The sequence below is a fragment of the Camelina sativa genome, chromosome 12 (genome assembly GCF_000633955.1).
Source record: "Camelina sativa cultivar DH55 chromosome 12, Cs, whole genome shotgun sequence".
In the NCBI taxonomy this organism is placed as follows: domain Eukaryota; kingdom Viridiplantae; phylum Streptophyta; class Magnoliopsida; order Brassicales; family Brassicaceae; genus Camelina; species Camelina sativa.
Genome location: NC_025696.1, coordinates 12,900,654 through 12,917,064, shown reverse-complemented (window position 1 = coordinate 12,917,064; position 16,411 = coordinate 12,900,654). Strand labels below are relative to the sequence as shown.

Here is a 16,411-nt window from a genome sequence, read left to right as displayed (position 1 = left end):
TACTAAAGATTATAACGTTAAAAAAAAAAAAAAAAAAACTAAAAACTACAATGGTTCATAAAAGCTAGAAAACAGATGTAGCAATGGTTCAACCAAACGATTATAACAATTTGATATTTATAAGAGTTTCTTCAAAATAATTTGTATAATTTGAGCTTAAAATCTTTTTTTAAGGTTTAGAAAATTAAATTTTCTTTGCACCTTATTTTTCCTTAAACATGTACAGTACTGATTGTAATCAGTTTTGTAAAGCAAAACTTTTTTCCCTCATCGGATTTATTAACCATAACCGTTCAAATATACTGGGACATGCTTCTTCAAATTTTAGAAGGAAGAGTTTCACTTATTATTATTATTTTTTTTTTTCTTGTTAAGCGAGAGTTAGACTAGTTACCTCTTCTCGTGTGGCTTTTACACAGTAAGAGCTTCCTTCTGGCGCCAATTCTCTTTCAAACTCTTCGAAGCAATCCACTAAAAACTTAAACACGAATTTCAAATAATGTGGCTGTTTCTCCATAGCGTCATCAGGAGCCCACCTGATCATCACACTTATCATTATCATCATCATCTACTTTTTTTCATAGGAAGATTTTTTTTTTTCTTTGATAGGATAATAGTTGAATGCGTGGTGTACCTCTCCAGGCTATTGGCGAGGCTTTCAGCCTCGGGACGAGATGCGTATCTATCAAAAGTGTCATCTAAAAGTACTAAAGCCGTGAAGTACTTAGTCAGCATAATCCGCTTTTGCGAGAATTTTGGCTCAAAGTACATCCCTATTACAAAGAAATGATTCTCTGCGATTACGTATCTGAAGTAAGGTGGCAAGTTAGATGCAAAATCCTGGTCCCTGTACCATCTTGCATTGAAATAAAATAATATTTAAAGGATTGTACGTGAAGCCATTGCAAAACTAAATCACTAATAATCAAGAAGATCATATCATAACATACTTTGTAACGATTGCGAGCTCTTCAAGGTAATGGAGCTGCAATAAGTTGAAATTGAGTTTAGCAAATTTTAGCAGCATTTTGTCGTGGTCTTTTTCATGTTCATAGAATGAGATGTATCCCACAGCAACTAACATCTCCATATTTTTATGCTGAGATAGTCCTAGAGCATTTCGTATATGCTTTGAGAGATGAGGTGGGCACTTCCCATCTGCAGCTAACAACTCCAAGTTGCTCGATGCAAAGCTCAATGCTTCTTCCATTATATAATCTGTAGTCGTTCTCAATTGTGCGGCCTCATACAAGGCCAACATACCCTTAGCATCCCCACTAATGCATCCTTTAAAATTTCCACTGCTTTCTCTGAATTTCTGAAATACGTCTGTTCGTTAAAAAAAAAAAAAAAATCTTGTTATATACATAAAGAAAATTAGTACCAACATCTATTCTCAATTTCTCATGACTAGACTAGCTTGTTGACAAAAAAGTAATAATCATATATATAAAAGTAATGTTTTAGTCTCTCTTTATTGGTTGATTTTTATTTAATGCTTTCTAATTTTTTTAATTTTTTTCTTCTAATTGTTTGATTGCTTTAAACAATATTTAAGACCCAATTAACACAATACAATAACTTACATATTAAAATAGAATTATAACTGAAATAAAATAAATTATTCATTATTCATATTCCACCACTCAATTTTATTGAAACACAATAAATTATAATTATAACTCCCATAATTCTAAATATAACTTCCATCAATTCTTATCATATAAATAAGAATTCTCTCATATTAGCATTCTTTTACTTTCTCATTTTCACATTTTCTCATTCTCTTCCACAATATCTCAAATCATTTTTCATTTTTTTTTGTTTTTGATTTCTTATTTTTGTTGTATGGGTTACAAAAAACCAAATGAAATATCATTGTAAAATTTTAATGCTAAATTTTAATTTTAGAGACTGCATGATATATATTTTACATTGTTCTTATTTTTAAAGATTCATCTCCATTATCTAATTTGGATTATCATCTTATAAGTAATCATTCTCTCCTTCTCTCCCACCAATATCAAATGTTGTTATATCTCATATGTGTTGTAAGAGTTTGATTCTATATTTTAATTTAGAAAGTATTATATATACTTTACATTGTTCTTATTTTTAAAGATTCATCTCCATCATCTTATTTGGATTATCATCTATAAGTAATAATTCCCTCATCCTCTCCCACCAATATCAAATGTTGTTATATCTCATAGGTGTTGTAAGAGTTTGATTCTATATTAATTTAGAAAGTACTATATATATTTAACATTGTTTTCAAATTTTATTTTATTTATATAAAAATAAAATATTTCTTTTATATTTTTTTCCTTTCTAATCTATTCATACTTTTATTTAATGCTTTCTAATTTTTTATTTTTTATTTGTTTTCTAATTGTTTGATTGCTCTAAAGTCTAAACATATTTAAGACCCAATTAACACAATACAATAACTCACACATTAAAATAAAATTATAATTGAAATGAAATAAATTATGCATTAATCATATTCCACCACTCAATTTTATTCAAACACAATAAATTATAATTATAACTCTCATAATTCTAAATATAACTTCCATCAATTCTTATCATATAAATAAGCATTCTCTCATTCTCTCATATTAACATTCTTTTTTTTCCTCATTTTCACATTCTCTCATTCACTTCCACAATACCTCAAATCATTTTTCATTTTTTTATTTGTTTTTGATTTCTTATTTTTGTTGTATGGGTTACAGAAAACTAAATAAAATATCATTTTAAAAATTTAATGCTAAATTTTAATTTTAGAGACTGCATGATATATATTTTATTATCTAATTTAATGTAAACTAAATAAAATATGTATGTTTTTAAAAAAAAAGATTCATCTCCATTATCTAATTTGGATTATCATCTATAAGTTATCATTCTCTCATCCTCTCCCACCAATATCAAATGTTGTTATATCTCATATGTGTTGTAAGAGTTTGATTCTATATTTTAATTTAGAAAGTATTATATATATTTAACATTGTTTTCAAATTTTATTTTATTTATATAAAAATAAAATATATGTGAAATTTAACTATGAAAATTAAAAAAAATAAATATGAAAATAGATTAGAAAGGCAAGAAATATAAAAGAAATATTTTATTTTTATATAAATAAAATAAAATTTGAAATGATACTCGAACATTATTTCGAGTATATTTTAATTTGATTCTATATTTTAATTGAAATATTTCGAGTTTGATTCTATATTTTAATTTAGAAAGTATTATATATATTTAACATTGTTTTCAAATTTTATTTTATTTATATAAAAATAAAATATTTCTTTTATATTTCTTGCCTTTCTAATCTATTTTCATATTTATTTTTTTAATTTTCATAGTTAAATTTAATTTCACATATGTTGGTTTTAACAAAAAAAATCAAGTTTATTTGAGAATTAGATGTTTCTATTCTTTTTAAATGATCAATGTGTAACATATTATACTTTTGAATCAAATTATGGATCCACCAACACTCACTTTTAAATTAAATGGGTTTTAATTTTAGGAGTTGAAAAAGTATAAAAGTTAATTTGTAACTTTCATAATAATATCATAGTAGTGTTCTCAATGAATTTAATTTAATATAATAGAACATGTTAAAAGTGTATAAGTATACACTTTTGTAACTCTCAATATTTACTTTTGATACATTAATTTCTGTATTATCTATTAAAAAAAAGACACATATCTCATTATAACCCTCATAGCCTCATATTTCAAATCTCATAATTTTACAAATTCTACAATATCATTATTTTTCCTTGATTTAACCAATGATATCTTAACTTAATAAAAGTTTAGTTTATTTGAATAGGATATACATGTAGTATATAATATATAGTTTAATTATTTTGTTCTATATGAAATATTATCATTTCATATAAATCAAAATCCAAACACTATTAAAGACTAAGATAATAACTTAATAAAGTAGTAGTTGTTTTTTATTTTATTTTTATGGAAAATGTATTAGTCTAATAATCTGTGGTTAGATTCACTTAGTTATATATGTATGAGACATTGCAAACCTACTGTTTATTATTTTCATTTTAAATCTCTTTAAGATATCACCATAAATAAATAAATAATATGCATAACTAATACCACAAAATAAGTTTTATGAAAATATATATCACAATGATTTTGAAATATGACTACAACTACAAAAATATATGACATATGGCATGTAAAATACAATATGATTTAATTGCACTAAAGATATTATCATCAAAAGAAAATTTGATTTCTTTACTTTAATTAAAATAATAACACCGTAAAAACAAAATAATAATAACATATTAATTTATATTATTCTTTTAAAATAGAATAACGATTATGTAAGAACTCACGCGTAGCGTAAGCTAACACCTAGTAATAAATAAATACTAGCCTAGCTTAAGAGTCCTTACCGGATGACATGTGGTGACCGTGTGTCCTGAAAACCCAGAAGACGATTGAAATTGTATACAAATTATCTTCACCAGCCATCATCTCCTCTATCTTTTCGAAACCCTCTTTGAGACACTCTTCAATCTCATCTTCGAAGTGATAAGCGAGACCAAGGCTAACCAGCAAATATATCATCAGGATATTTTTCTTCATCGAGTCAATGCCTTGGGAAGACATGAGTTCCTTCTTCACACTCGGGATAAGCGTATCGATCTCTTGCCTAAGCGCATCCATTTCCTATACATAAAAGTGTATACATATATGTATTGAAAACTTATATATGTAAAATATGTTAACGAGACTTTTAACAAACAAAACATTGCAAGAGACGACTCACGGAGGCATCGACCTGAACAGAGTGGAAGCGGTTAGTCCATACAGAAGGTGGAAACTTTTCGAACTTGCGGTTACTTTCTTGACCATCTCCACTAGTTGCCTCCAAATGAAAAAGTTTCGCAGGCTTAATTGGACATGCCGTCAGTGGAAAGCTGACAGGAGTTAAATGAGTAGGAGGAGAAAGAGAGATTTGAATTCTATGTTTTGGTGCAAAAAAATTTATCGTTTGCATTTTCACTCTCAATGGTTTGGACTTTGGATACACTTTCACCAATTTATAGGCACATCGTAATTGCTTACCCGACCACAGCGTCGCGTGGTGATAATCTAATTCATTACCATAATATCTATTCATTTTTTGAAACTATTGTTTTGTTCAAGTGGAACATAATTAACGTGGTAGCAAAAAGTTGATGACAAAAAGAACCCAAGTAAAAAAGACGAGTCTTTTAAAAATGCTAGTTTTCGTTTTTGCAGGCGAGTCTTTTAAAAATCTAAAAAAATATCACCTTTCTAGGAAAATATATATAACTAGTACTATCACCCGGGCAAGCCCGGATATATTAAAATTTGATGGACTCAAATTCTAATATACACGTAACAATCTGTAAAATTATTAACAATGTAAAAAATATAAGAAAGATTGTATATCGCAAATTGTTAAAATATACAAATTTGTTTAAATCTAACTACACTTATTTTTTCCACAATTTCAATCTTCGAAGCTCATCTCTAGAATCATCCCTTTGTTTTGCACTTCGTGGATGGGTGGTAATATCTGCAACCGTCAATGAGTAATCATCAGTTAATAAACTCAAATTACAACATGTACTCTCCTTCCTATAATTGTTTGGTGTTCTCGAATCAGTTCTATCTCCCATCTCAAATAAATTATGAAATGTTTGGATCAGATTATTTTATTAAGATAAATGAAGATACAATTGATAAACAAACTAATTGCGTTTAATTTCATGTTTGTGTACCTCATCATCCTGAGAATAACTTCTATGCAAATAACTACTCCAGGTTTATCTTGGAAATATTGGAGCTCTAATATTTCATTTCTTCATCCTGAATCAATAAAATTAAAGAGAATTAGTATAAGATAAAGAAAAATTAATATAAATAAAGATTAGTCACAAACCTGTATAGACTTTTGCGTTTTGGTTAGCCTGTGGATATGGCGACCTCACAAAAACCGATGTAGAGGAAGAAAGACTACCGAAATCCAGATGAAAAATAAAACAAAAATGATCAGATGAATATGAGAAACAAAAAGATAATGATCAGATAAATTATGAGAAACAAAAAGATGAATAAAATAAAGGTTATGAAGAAAACAAATGAGAATAAAAAATTAAAACGTTGGAGAGAAATACGAAAGGAGATTAAATAGGAAAAGAAAATGAATTGAATTAGAGTTAGATAGGCGATGAAACGGTTATAAAACCATGAACGGTTTTATTTTGGTTCTTGATCAACGTGATGGTGGTGGTTACATAAATTTAGGAATTTAGGTGATTACAGATTTTTTTAAAAATTTAATAGTAAAAAATAGAAATAGCCCATACATTACGATCATGTTTTTTTTACTGATGGACTTCTGTTTTTTTTTTAATTTAAAAAGTAAAAAAAAATTCTGATGTGGCTTAATTTGATTGGCCATGTGAATTGTGATTTATAGGATAAAAGATATTATAGAGAAATATAAAACAAATTCACAGCGCATAATGTGGTTCGTAAATCATACATAATATGTAATTAATCGATTGATTAAGACTAACAAACATATGATTGGATTGTGAATCTTTTTTTGTTAAAAGGTATTCAATTATAAAATATAATGTCAGTGGGCTATTTCCGGAATAGGCCCATACAGAAATTCCAGAGGGTCCAACTCGTTTACACCAAACCGAACTAAACCGTCAGAAAAACAAAACTGGCCGGGTTACAACAACCAGATTAAATCGGCACTACGTGAAACCCTATCTACAAACGAAGAACTCGTTTTGCAGCCGCCGTCCATAATTGCGGATACTCGACCGGAACAAGACCTCCGGCGAGCGTGCACGACGGTAACCAAACGAAGATGGTGATCCAAGATCCGTTTGCCATCCCGCCACCGTAGAACCGTTTTGAGAAGGAGGAAGAGATCCGATCTGTCCTTTGTCGTGGAAGATCCATGCTCAGTCGTGAGAGAGAGAGAGAGGCAGCATGAAGTTGATAAGAGGACCGTCGACGGTGGCTTAGCTTCACCAGATCCGGTGAAACCTCCAGAATCTCCGATCTCCAGATCTATCTACCCTCTTCTCTCGTTCTTCGCCGTGGATCTCCCTCTTCCGCTCCGCGTAGCAACACCTCCGGTGGAGCTCTTTACCTTCAGCGTCTCGCAGATGCTTCTCCTCTCCACCGCTCCCTTGATTTCGTCCAACAGCTTTGCCGGGAAGATGCAACAAGTCAAGAATGAAGAACCATGGACCAGAGGGTCCTCACCGCCACCGGAATTGACGGATGACCCGACGTCGGCGCACGAGATTGTGATCAGAAGAAGTAGGCTTTTGAGAGAGAAAAATCGTCGCGCTTGGGATTCTCTCGCCCGATTTTTTTTCTCTTTTCTATATGCATAGGTAAGGATTGTGAATCTTACCATGTGATTTGATTGAATCATTAAGACTTAAGAGTAACATGCGATTAGATCTAAGACAAATATGCTTGAGGTAAAAAAAAAGAAAAAGACAAATATGCTTATCTATATATATAAAGTTACACTCCTCATGCTGCCGTGTCAGCAACTCCTTCTTTTTAGTTAGGCCAAATTTTTCTAATTTACCCACTAAACATTTTCTAATCTTTTGGGCCAAATCACTTTAAAGACCTAAATTATTATTAACACATGTTTTAGTTACCCTACAAACAAATTTTTTTCCACTAATCTTCACGGCCATCTTCCTCTCTGCCACTTCAAACGTCTCTCTCCACCTTCATTCTCTGTTCATCACGTTTCATAAAAAAAGTAACTTTGATCATGTATTCCAGATTCTGTCAAGCATAACATCTGAAACTCCTCTTTGACACAATCTGAAGCAACAACATGACAACTGAATTAAACTATTCAATTTTCTAGCAAGATATTGTCACACTTATTCAACCACATTCACAAATGTTCCAATTAGATTATTTAAGACGCAAAAAAGGAATAAACTAGGATAATTCATAGCCAAGTCTGTCAATAAGGTATTCTGAAACTTTAATTTAACAACAGAATTTGAAGCGACTAATAATTTACAAACAAGAATCTAAACTTAGTGGCAAGATGTTCCAATACTCAAAACTAAATCCACAAGTGTATGAACAGTCTCTCAACAATATAAAGCAGCAACATTAAAACTAACCGTCTTGGCAGTAGTTTGCATAAACAACATTGTTCACAACACCAAACATATCCAATTCATAGTCACGAACTTTGAGCTCAACCTCATGGAACCCACTCATTCTACAATTACCAAAATTTTCAAATTAAAGATTTTTTTGAATCAGAAAACACTACAATCACTGGTTTCAAAACCGGAATTTCAAAATTACGGATCCTACTTCAGTAGAGAAGCAAATGTGAAATTAGATAGATGTATGAGTACCCTTTGCCTCCTTTGAGATCGAGATATGCAAGAGGCTTGAAGGTCTTTGAGCTCCGGAGAGAAAAGATAAGCGGTTATCTGCATGAATTGGGAACATAAAAGACGTGGACGGAGTCGCCGGAGCCGCGCCACCTGAAACATTTCTGAACGATGTGAACTTTTTGAAATCACAGTTTTTATTAATTTATAATGCTAAACCAAACAAATTGGTTAACTTACATGATCCTAATATATCTGACCGGTTTAATGCATGGATTTAAGTATTATTATTTCTTTACCTACTGGCTACTAGTGTTACAGTTAACTTCAACAACGTCTCGATTAATAAATTTGCAGCACTTCAGTTCACCAATTCCCTCTAGGGACTGGAAGCAAAGACGAAAGCAGCCAAAAACACGTCAAATCCTGAGGGAATCACGATCTATACAATGGATTATTGAAAACGTAATAGGAGCGTCCAAATAAGAGTTGGAAGTTTGATACTGACATACTGTTCTATAGTCGGAAACATTAGTGTTAACAGTTCCGGACGAGATCTAAGATAAAGAAGAAAACAACCAATTTCAAGCCAGGAGCTATTTTCTATAATTATTAATCCTTTACCACTTTGTTTAATTTTAGTTTTGCCCCAATAGAGCCCAAGAGTTTAAGGCTTGCAAGGAATAAGAGCTCAATCGTTATCAAACATAATTACCACCGTATCCACCCAAATCTTACTCAATAATAAATTACTAAAATTCCTTTTGTTTCTATTGTAATTTTTATATAAAATATATTTTGTGATTTTTTAAAAATTGTTTTTGGATAAAACATTATGCAATAAAATCATATGCTAAATATGAAAGCTTGAAAAAAGACACATATTTTGTAAGTTTTATATTGTTAATGATTCTTGATCCAAGTTGTTGATCGGAATTTTTTAAAGTACCCGTGCTATAACGCTGGTTAAATTTTAGTTCGTAATCTATCTTTTAACCCACTATTTAACTTGTAACCAATCAATCTATCAATTTCGTAATCTATTTTTAGTTAACGTTGTGGTCTATCAATAAAAAATCTGTGGAAAATAAATTTGTAATACTGTGTTTAAAGATCTTTGGAAACAACGTGAATATGACTAAAATCTTACAAAAATATAGTTTGGAATATCCATGATTTTATTTGTTACCATTAATATATCAATTATCAATTTGGAATATCTCTAATATTTAGGTGTAACCGATTAATATTAATATATGGATTAATCTATAACATATCTATAACCTATTTCTAACCATTTGTAACTATTTATTAAAAATATAAAGTCTACAAAAACTATGTTGTGTACTTCTTTTTTATTAAAAATGGGATAAATACACCAACTCTCACTCACTCACTCACTTAGGGCATCTCCAACCCATTTCTTCATTTTCTACTCTATTTTGGAGTAACTTCATTTTGGAGATGATTTGACTCTAACCTATTTCTCTATATTTGACTCCAAAAGAGAATATTCTTAGAATATTCTTCTTATATCTTATTATTAATTTATATAATGATCCTTAATTTATTAAAATTACAAATTTGACCCAATTATTTTATTTTTAGTAAAAAAGAAAAATTTTAGCATGTTATTTATATTTAAAATTTATTATTGAACAACATTACATTACACAACATTCATCAATTATTAGTATTTGTTGTATTAAGTTGTTTTTAATCTTCAGTTTAAGTCATATTATGTGTAGTAGAAAATAATAATATTTAACTGTATTTATATATATAATATAAATCTATATAAATTTAAGGGACTTATTTGCAAATAAAAAAGCTTAACTCCAAAATGGAGAAATGAATTAAAAGTCTCCAAATATAGAGACAAATATAGAGATCTCTATTTTAGAGATGTAAATGAAGTGGGGTTAGAGAACGTTTTTATCCAAAATGGAATTTGGAAGTAGAAATGGAAATGGGTTGGAGTTGGTCTTACTATGTATATTTATGACAAACATTACTCCAACGAAATCATTACAATATCATGGTCTCTAAAACATTGTGTAGTGCCCATGTTTTCATTGATTGTTACAGTAACAACTATATTATGTACTGAACTGATATATATTTAACAAATCAATAAGAAAATTTCTAAAATAAAATAAAACAATTAAGATATATATATATATATATATATATATATACATATCCAACCCTTATCCCAACTGATAGAAATCGCATTTAAAACCATATTCAAATAACACAATCACTAAACCATTCACAAACTATCCTCACACAATTAATTAAATGCCAAACCAAAATAAACTCACAACAGATTACAACAATGTATCGGATAATGCAATAAACAATCCAAGAAACATATGACAAAATATTAAAATAGGCAGCATTAACGTCTAAAGCCACACATCAACTTATACTATACAAACAAAATTTTTCAAATAAGACTAAACCTAAACACAACCGATTTTTGTAAACAAACCCAATCTCAGAGAAATTTAAAACCAAACTATTCAATAGATTATACTTAATCCAAAAAAAACCATTTAAAACTGAAAAACACTAATAAATAACAAACAAACCAAACCAACGAGCCCCATAATAAAAAGAAAAACCAAATTTACATAAAAATAAACAATAAACAAAACAATCTTAAATACAACCAATTAACACAGACGGTCAACGAACTAACCAGGGGAGCACCAATTATCCACCACCGATACGAAGCCATGACAAAACCTTCTTAAAGGCGTCAAAAAAATTAAAGTTTTCTATATTGACACAATGAATGTTTTAAGAACGCCCATCAAAATAAGATCTACAAGCCTACTACTGTCCTTTAGATCGAAATATTGATACACACCATTCCGTCCAACAACCAGTATACGGCAAAGATGAAAAAACACAACTACAAGACACGGGCTATTTCCCAAAAGAATAAATACATCCTCAAATCAATAAAACCCAATCTAGACCCAAAACACCACTACCTTTAAAGGCTTAAACGGATATTTGGGCCCAATCAATGTAAGTAAATTAAAAACCTAAAAACCTTATAAAATATAACTAACTTACAGACTTTGTAGCACAATCACAAAAAAACAAACGGATAACAGGAAAAAAAAACAATGCAAAAAAACAATTACATCCAGAAATGAACTTATACATCATAATCTACAAATATGCAATTTAAATAATTGAAAAACAAAACCAAAATTTAAAATAAACATAATTAATATAAAATAAAAATGTAAAACCACACAGTAGATTGTACTTAATGCAAGAAAAACCAGCAAGAAAGCCAAAATGACCAGTTTTTCAAAAAAACAAAACCACCAAAAAAATAGCAATCAAGATATAAAGAGAAAATAACAAAACACTTTATAAATATCCACCAAAAAAACACATATCACATTCTAATCAAACTTCTACACTAAGCACGGGCCAAATACTAGACAATGACAAAATGACAAATAATAATACATTAATCATAACTAACAACTACATCAAAACAACAACTTTAAGTACACAATGGTAACTTCTCATCGTAATTATTTTAAAAAAACATTTAAAAAATACAGAAGATGATCTCAAATTTTGAAAAGTAAAAAACACACTAAATTATACTTACTGCCAAACCTATTTTTTTTAAAAAAATATGCAACAAACAACATAAGCACTCAAATCAAATACAAAAACAGACATAAAGATGAATTTACATAACCAGAAAATAATATACACAAAAAATCTGAAATACATTTTCATCTAACTTCTGCGCGTAGCGCGGATCAATTGCTAGTATTGAATAAACTAAATCGTGGCTGACGGGTATGGAGAAAATTTTAAAAGTAAAATTGTTTCCCCTACTTTATTCATTAGCCTTTAGGTTTATTTATACAAAGTTTCAAACTTGATTAACAAATTGTTTACATTGTAAATCTTAACATTAAAAAGACATGCATAAATATTCGTTTTCTATTTAATTTGATCTCGTATTTTCGAGTTCTTTTAACACCTCCTGTACCGATAGTTAACATGGAAAATTTTACTAATAATGCCACACTTATAAATATTATATTCTCACATCTTTTTAAAAAATACAATATTTTTACTGTGAACATGTGAGTAAAAAACGAAACACCCTTGCATGCAAGAGAATGATAAGTGATGTCAGGGGCGGAGCTAGGTGTAAAGGAGATGGGGCACGTATCCTACATTTATTCATAATAATTCTTCAGTTTTATCTATATAGGTTTCGATTAGTAACATCATTTAAATAAAGCGGTTAAGATTTTTTTTAGCGGTTGTAGAGAAGGCAGTTACAAAAGATGAAAGAAAAAATGGTTAAATTCAAACAAGCGGTTAGATAATTGTTATGATTGGTAACAAGCGGTCGAATAAATTATTGTAAAAAACAACAAAAAATAGTTTAAAATTTAAAACCTTTTTAGAAATTATCAGTTTTATTTTTAAACTCTTTACATAAATAATATAAATACATAAATATATTTTATAAAAAAAATATTTAAATAATTAAAAAAAATTCCAACCGCTCATTTTGAAACAAGGTGGTTACAAACTCACCTAATTTAAGGTGGTTGGCAACCGCCTCGTTTATGCTTCTAGCCGCCTCTTTTAACCACTTATTCCAACCACTCGTTTCAACCACCTATTTCAATCGCTCATCCGATTGGTAAATAAATGAGCGGTTGAATCTCCAACCGCTGCTAAATGTGTTACCAATCAAAGCTATTGTATAACATATATTAGCATATTTGGTCAAAAGTGCCACATACTATGTTAAAAGAGGGGGTTTGATGCATCTCATCTACAATTGTTTATTATTTTTTATGTTTTGGTCTTGTATTAATATTGCTAAAAAAAAATTATTAAGGTAAGCATTCATCTGTGTCCCATGTAAATTTTCCTTGTGGATCCACCACTGAGTGATGTGATAGTTGAAAGAGAATTTGTTAAAAATACTCTTTTTGATATATCTCTTTTCAAAACTATCCTCTTTTTTGGCCATTTTTTTATTTTTGTCCTCCTTTAATTTTTAATGACCATTTTACCTTTAGATGAAAAATATTTTAATCAATAAAAAGAAAAACAAAATTTTCCCGCCAAAAAAAATTCTGACATATTTTCCCGCCAAAAAATTTTCCGCCAAAATTTTTTTTCCCAAAAAAAATTTACAAGGTTTTTAAAATGTTTTATAAGGTTTCTGTCTTATAAACACCTTGTAAAAGCTTTTACAAGATTTTTTAAAGAGTTTTAAAAGGTTTTATAAACAACTTATAAACGCTTTTACAAGGTTTTTAAAAAGTTTTTAAAAGGGTTTTAAAAGGTTTTCAAATAGTTTTTACAAATATTTTTATAACGTTTTTAAAAACCTTGTAAACGCTTTTACAATGTTTTTAAAAACCTTATAAACGTTTTTATAAGGTTTTTAAAAACCTTATAAATGTTTTTATAAGGTTTTTAAAAGGGTTTTAAAGACCTTATAAATGTTTTTATAAGGTTTTTAAAAGGGTTTTAAAAGGTTTTTAAACACCTTGTAAACTTTTTTAAAAGCATTTACAAGGTTTTAAAAGCGTTTACAAGGTTTTTAAAAGTTTTTTAAACACATTGTAAACGCTTTTAAAAGGTTTTTAAAAGCGTTTACAATATTTTTGGCGAAAAAAATTTTCGATTTTGGCGGGAGAAAAATAATTTTTGACGGGAAAAATTTTCGATTTTGGCGGGGAAAAAAAAATTTTGGCGTGAAATTTTTTTTTTTTTTTTTGGCAGGAAAATATTTTCGTTTTTGATGACATTACATTCTTGCTATCACTTAAAAATGGTAATTTGGTCATTTTGTATATAAAGAAGGGTAGTTTTAAAAATAGTCAACATGAAGGAGTATTTTCAAAAATGCCCCTAGTTGAAATCATGGATCAGAATAGATAGGCCAGTTATTGGAATAGGTTATGGATTTGTCCACGGACATTATTTTGGTAACTTGTCCACAACAATTATAATAACAAAGATATCTAATTTTATTAACTAAAATATCTATGGGTTCAAATTAGTTGACAGTTGTCCACAAAATTGAAAATTAAATTATCCATAATTAAACATATAAAAAATAATGTTTGTACACATAGCTTCAATATTGTCTATAAAACGAAGATTTGGATTTATTTTTAATCATCACATCATTTCACGTCTCCACATCTACTACATGTAGACATGTCAAATAGGGCCAAAGTCTGTGGGCTGGCCTTGTCCGGTCCTGAAAAACACAGGACTCGGGCTTAAATATATATGACCAGAAAAATTGGGTTTCTCGGTCTATAGGTTTTTTGATCGGGATTAGCCCAATCGGTCTTAGGCCGGTCCAAAAAATCCTTAATCAAATTTATTTGTATTTTTTTGTTTGATTGCAATATTTGATTAATAATTTATTGTAAATAAAGTTTAAAACTCTAATCCTAGTTTTCATATTACTTAATAACCTTACTTAATACTTTTAAAATGTTTATCTGTGATATTTTATATGAATTATATATTATTTTATTTAGTTAAAGTATAAAAATCTTATTTAGTTTTAAATTTTTGTTTTAAATTAAGTTAGTTTTAGTGAATATAGATGAGTTATTAAATTTCTGATTGATTTGTTTTATAGTGCATCTTTAAACATTACTTTTCAAGACTTTTAAGCATCACATCAATATTATGTCGTAGATTGAGGTCCCTCCAGTATGGCAGCTGCCACAATATGCTTTCTTTGTGCCAGTTGTGTTGCTTCCCATATCCCGGCATCTTCTTTTCATGACCATTTCCACCGACGTCTTTCGTTTTTGGTGGATTCACACCACTCAATCGCTCAGAGTAAATTTGCTCACCGGTCAAAGACTCAGGTGGATACTCTCTCATAGCGTCTTTACCTTTTAAGAAGTCTTTTTTATTCCGCCTAAGAGGATGACCATGGGGAAGAAATCTCCGGTGACAATCAAACCAACATGTCTTCCTTCCATTAGGTAGATAAAAAGACTTTGTATCGTCCATGCAAACTGGACAAGACAACTTACCATGTGTTGTCCATCCAGATAACATGCCATATGCCGGGAAATCGCTGATCGTCCACATCAGCGCTGCTTTTAGATTAAAATTTTGACTCAAGGACACATCGTACGCATCAACTCCAGTAGACCACAACTCTTTTAACTCCTCAATAAGAGGTTGGAGAAATATATCAAGACTAGCTCGCGGATGATTTGGCCCAGAATTCAAGATTGTAAGAAACAAATACTCGGTATTCATGCACATACCAGGGGGTAGATTATATGGCGTCAAGATCACAGGCCATAAAGAATGATTTCGAGACATCCCAAATGGATTGAATCCATCGGTATATAATCCAAGATACACGTTACGGGGTTCTTCGGCAAAATGAGGATTTTGTTCTTGANCCAAATGGATTGAACCCATCGGTACATAATCCAAGATACACGTTACGGGGTTCTTCGGCAAAACGGGGATGTTGTTCTTGAAAATACCTCCACTCCGCTGCATCAGAAGGATGATTCATTTCTCCCTCCTTTGTTTGGTGCTCGGCATGCCATCTCATTGCTGCTGCAGTCTTGTGGCTTTGATACATTCTCTTCAATCTATCAGCAATAGGAAGATACCACATACGACTATATGGTACTTTGGTTCTACGTCGGCCCTCCCGAGGCTTCCATCTTTGTGCACCACAAAACAGACATTTATCTTCCTTTTCGTCATCTTTCCAATATATCATACAATTGTTAATACAAACATCAATTGTATGATATGGGAGGCCTAAATTGCGCATCAATTTTTCGGTCTCATAATGTGAACCAGTAGCTTGGTTTCCTTCTGGTAAATAATCAGTCAATATTTCACAAACCGAATCCACTAACTTTTCACTCATATTATAATCTGCCTTATTTTGC

At 29.9% G+C, this 16,411-nt stretch overlaps 1 protein-coding gene across 1 annotated transcript in view; it reads right to left on the bottom strand.

Moving 5' to 3' along the window:
- LOC104733459 (terpenoid synthase 8) overlaps positions 1-5,056 on the bottom strand; it is a 6,414-nt gene extending 1,358 nt beyond the window's left edge. The window contains exons 1-5 of the mRNA XM_010453039.1: positions 4,826-5,056; positions 4,449-4,725; positions 951-1,329; positions 635-856; positions 395-536 (exon numbers count right to left, since the gene is read on the bottom strand). Coding sequence (XP_010451341.1) covers positions 395-536; positions 635-856; positions 951-1,329; positions 4,449-4,725; positions 4,826-5,056 — 1,251 coding nt within the window. The remainder of the gene's footprint in view (positions 1-394; positions 537-634; positions 857-950; positions 1,330-4,448; positions 4,726-4,825) is intronic.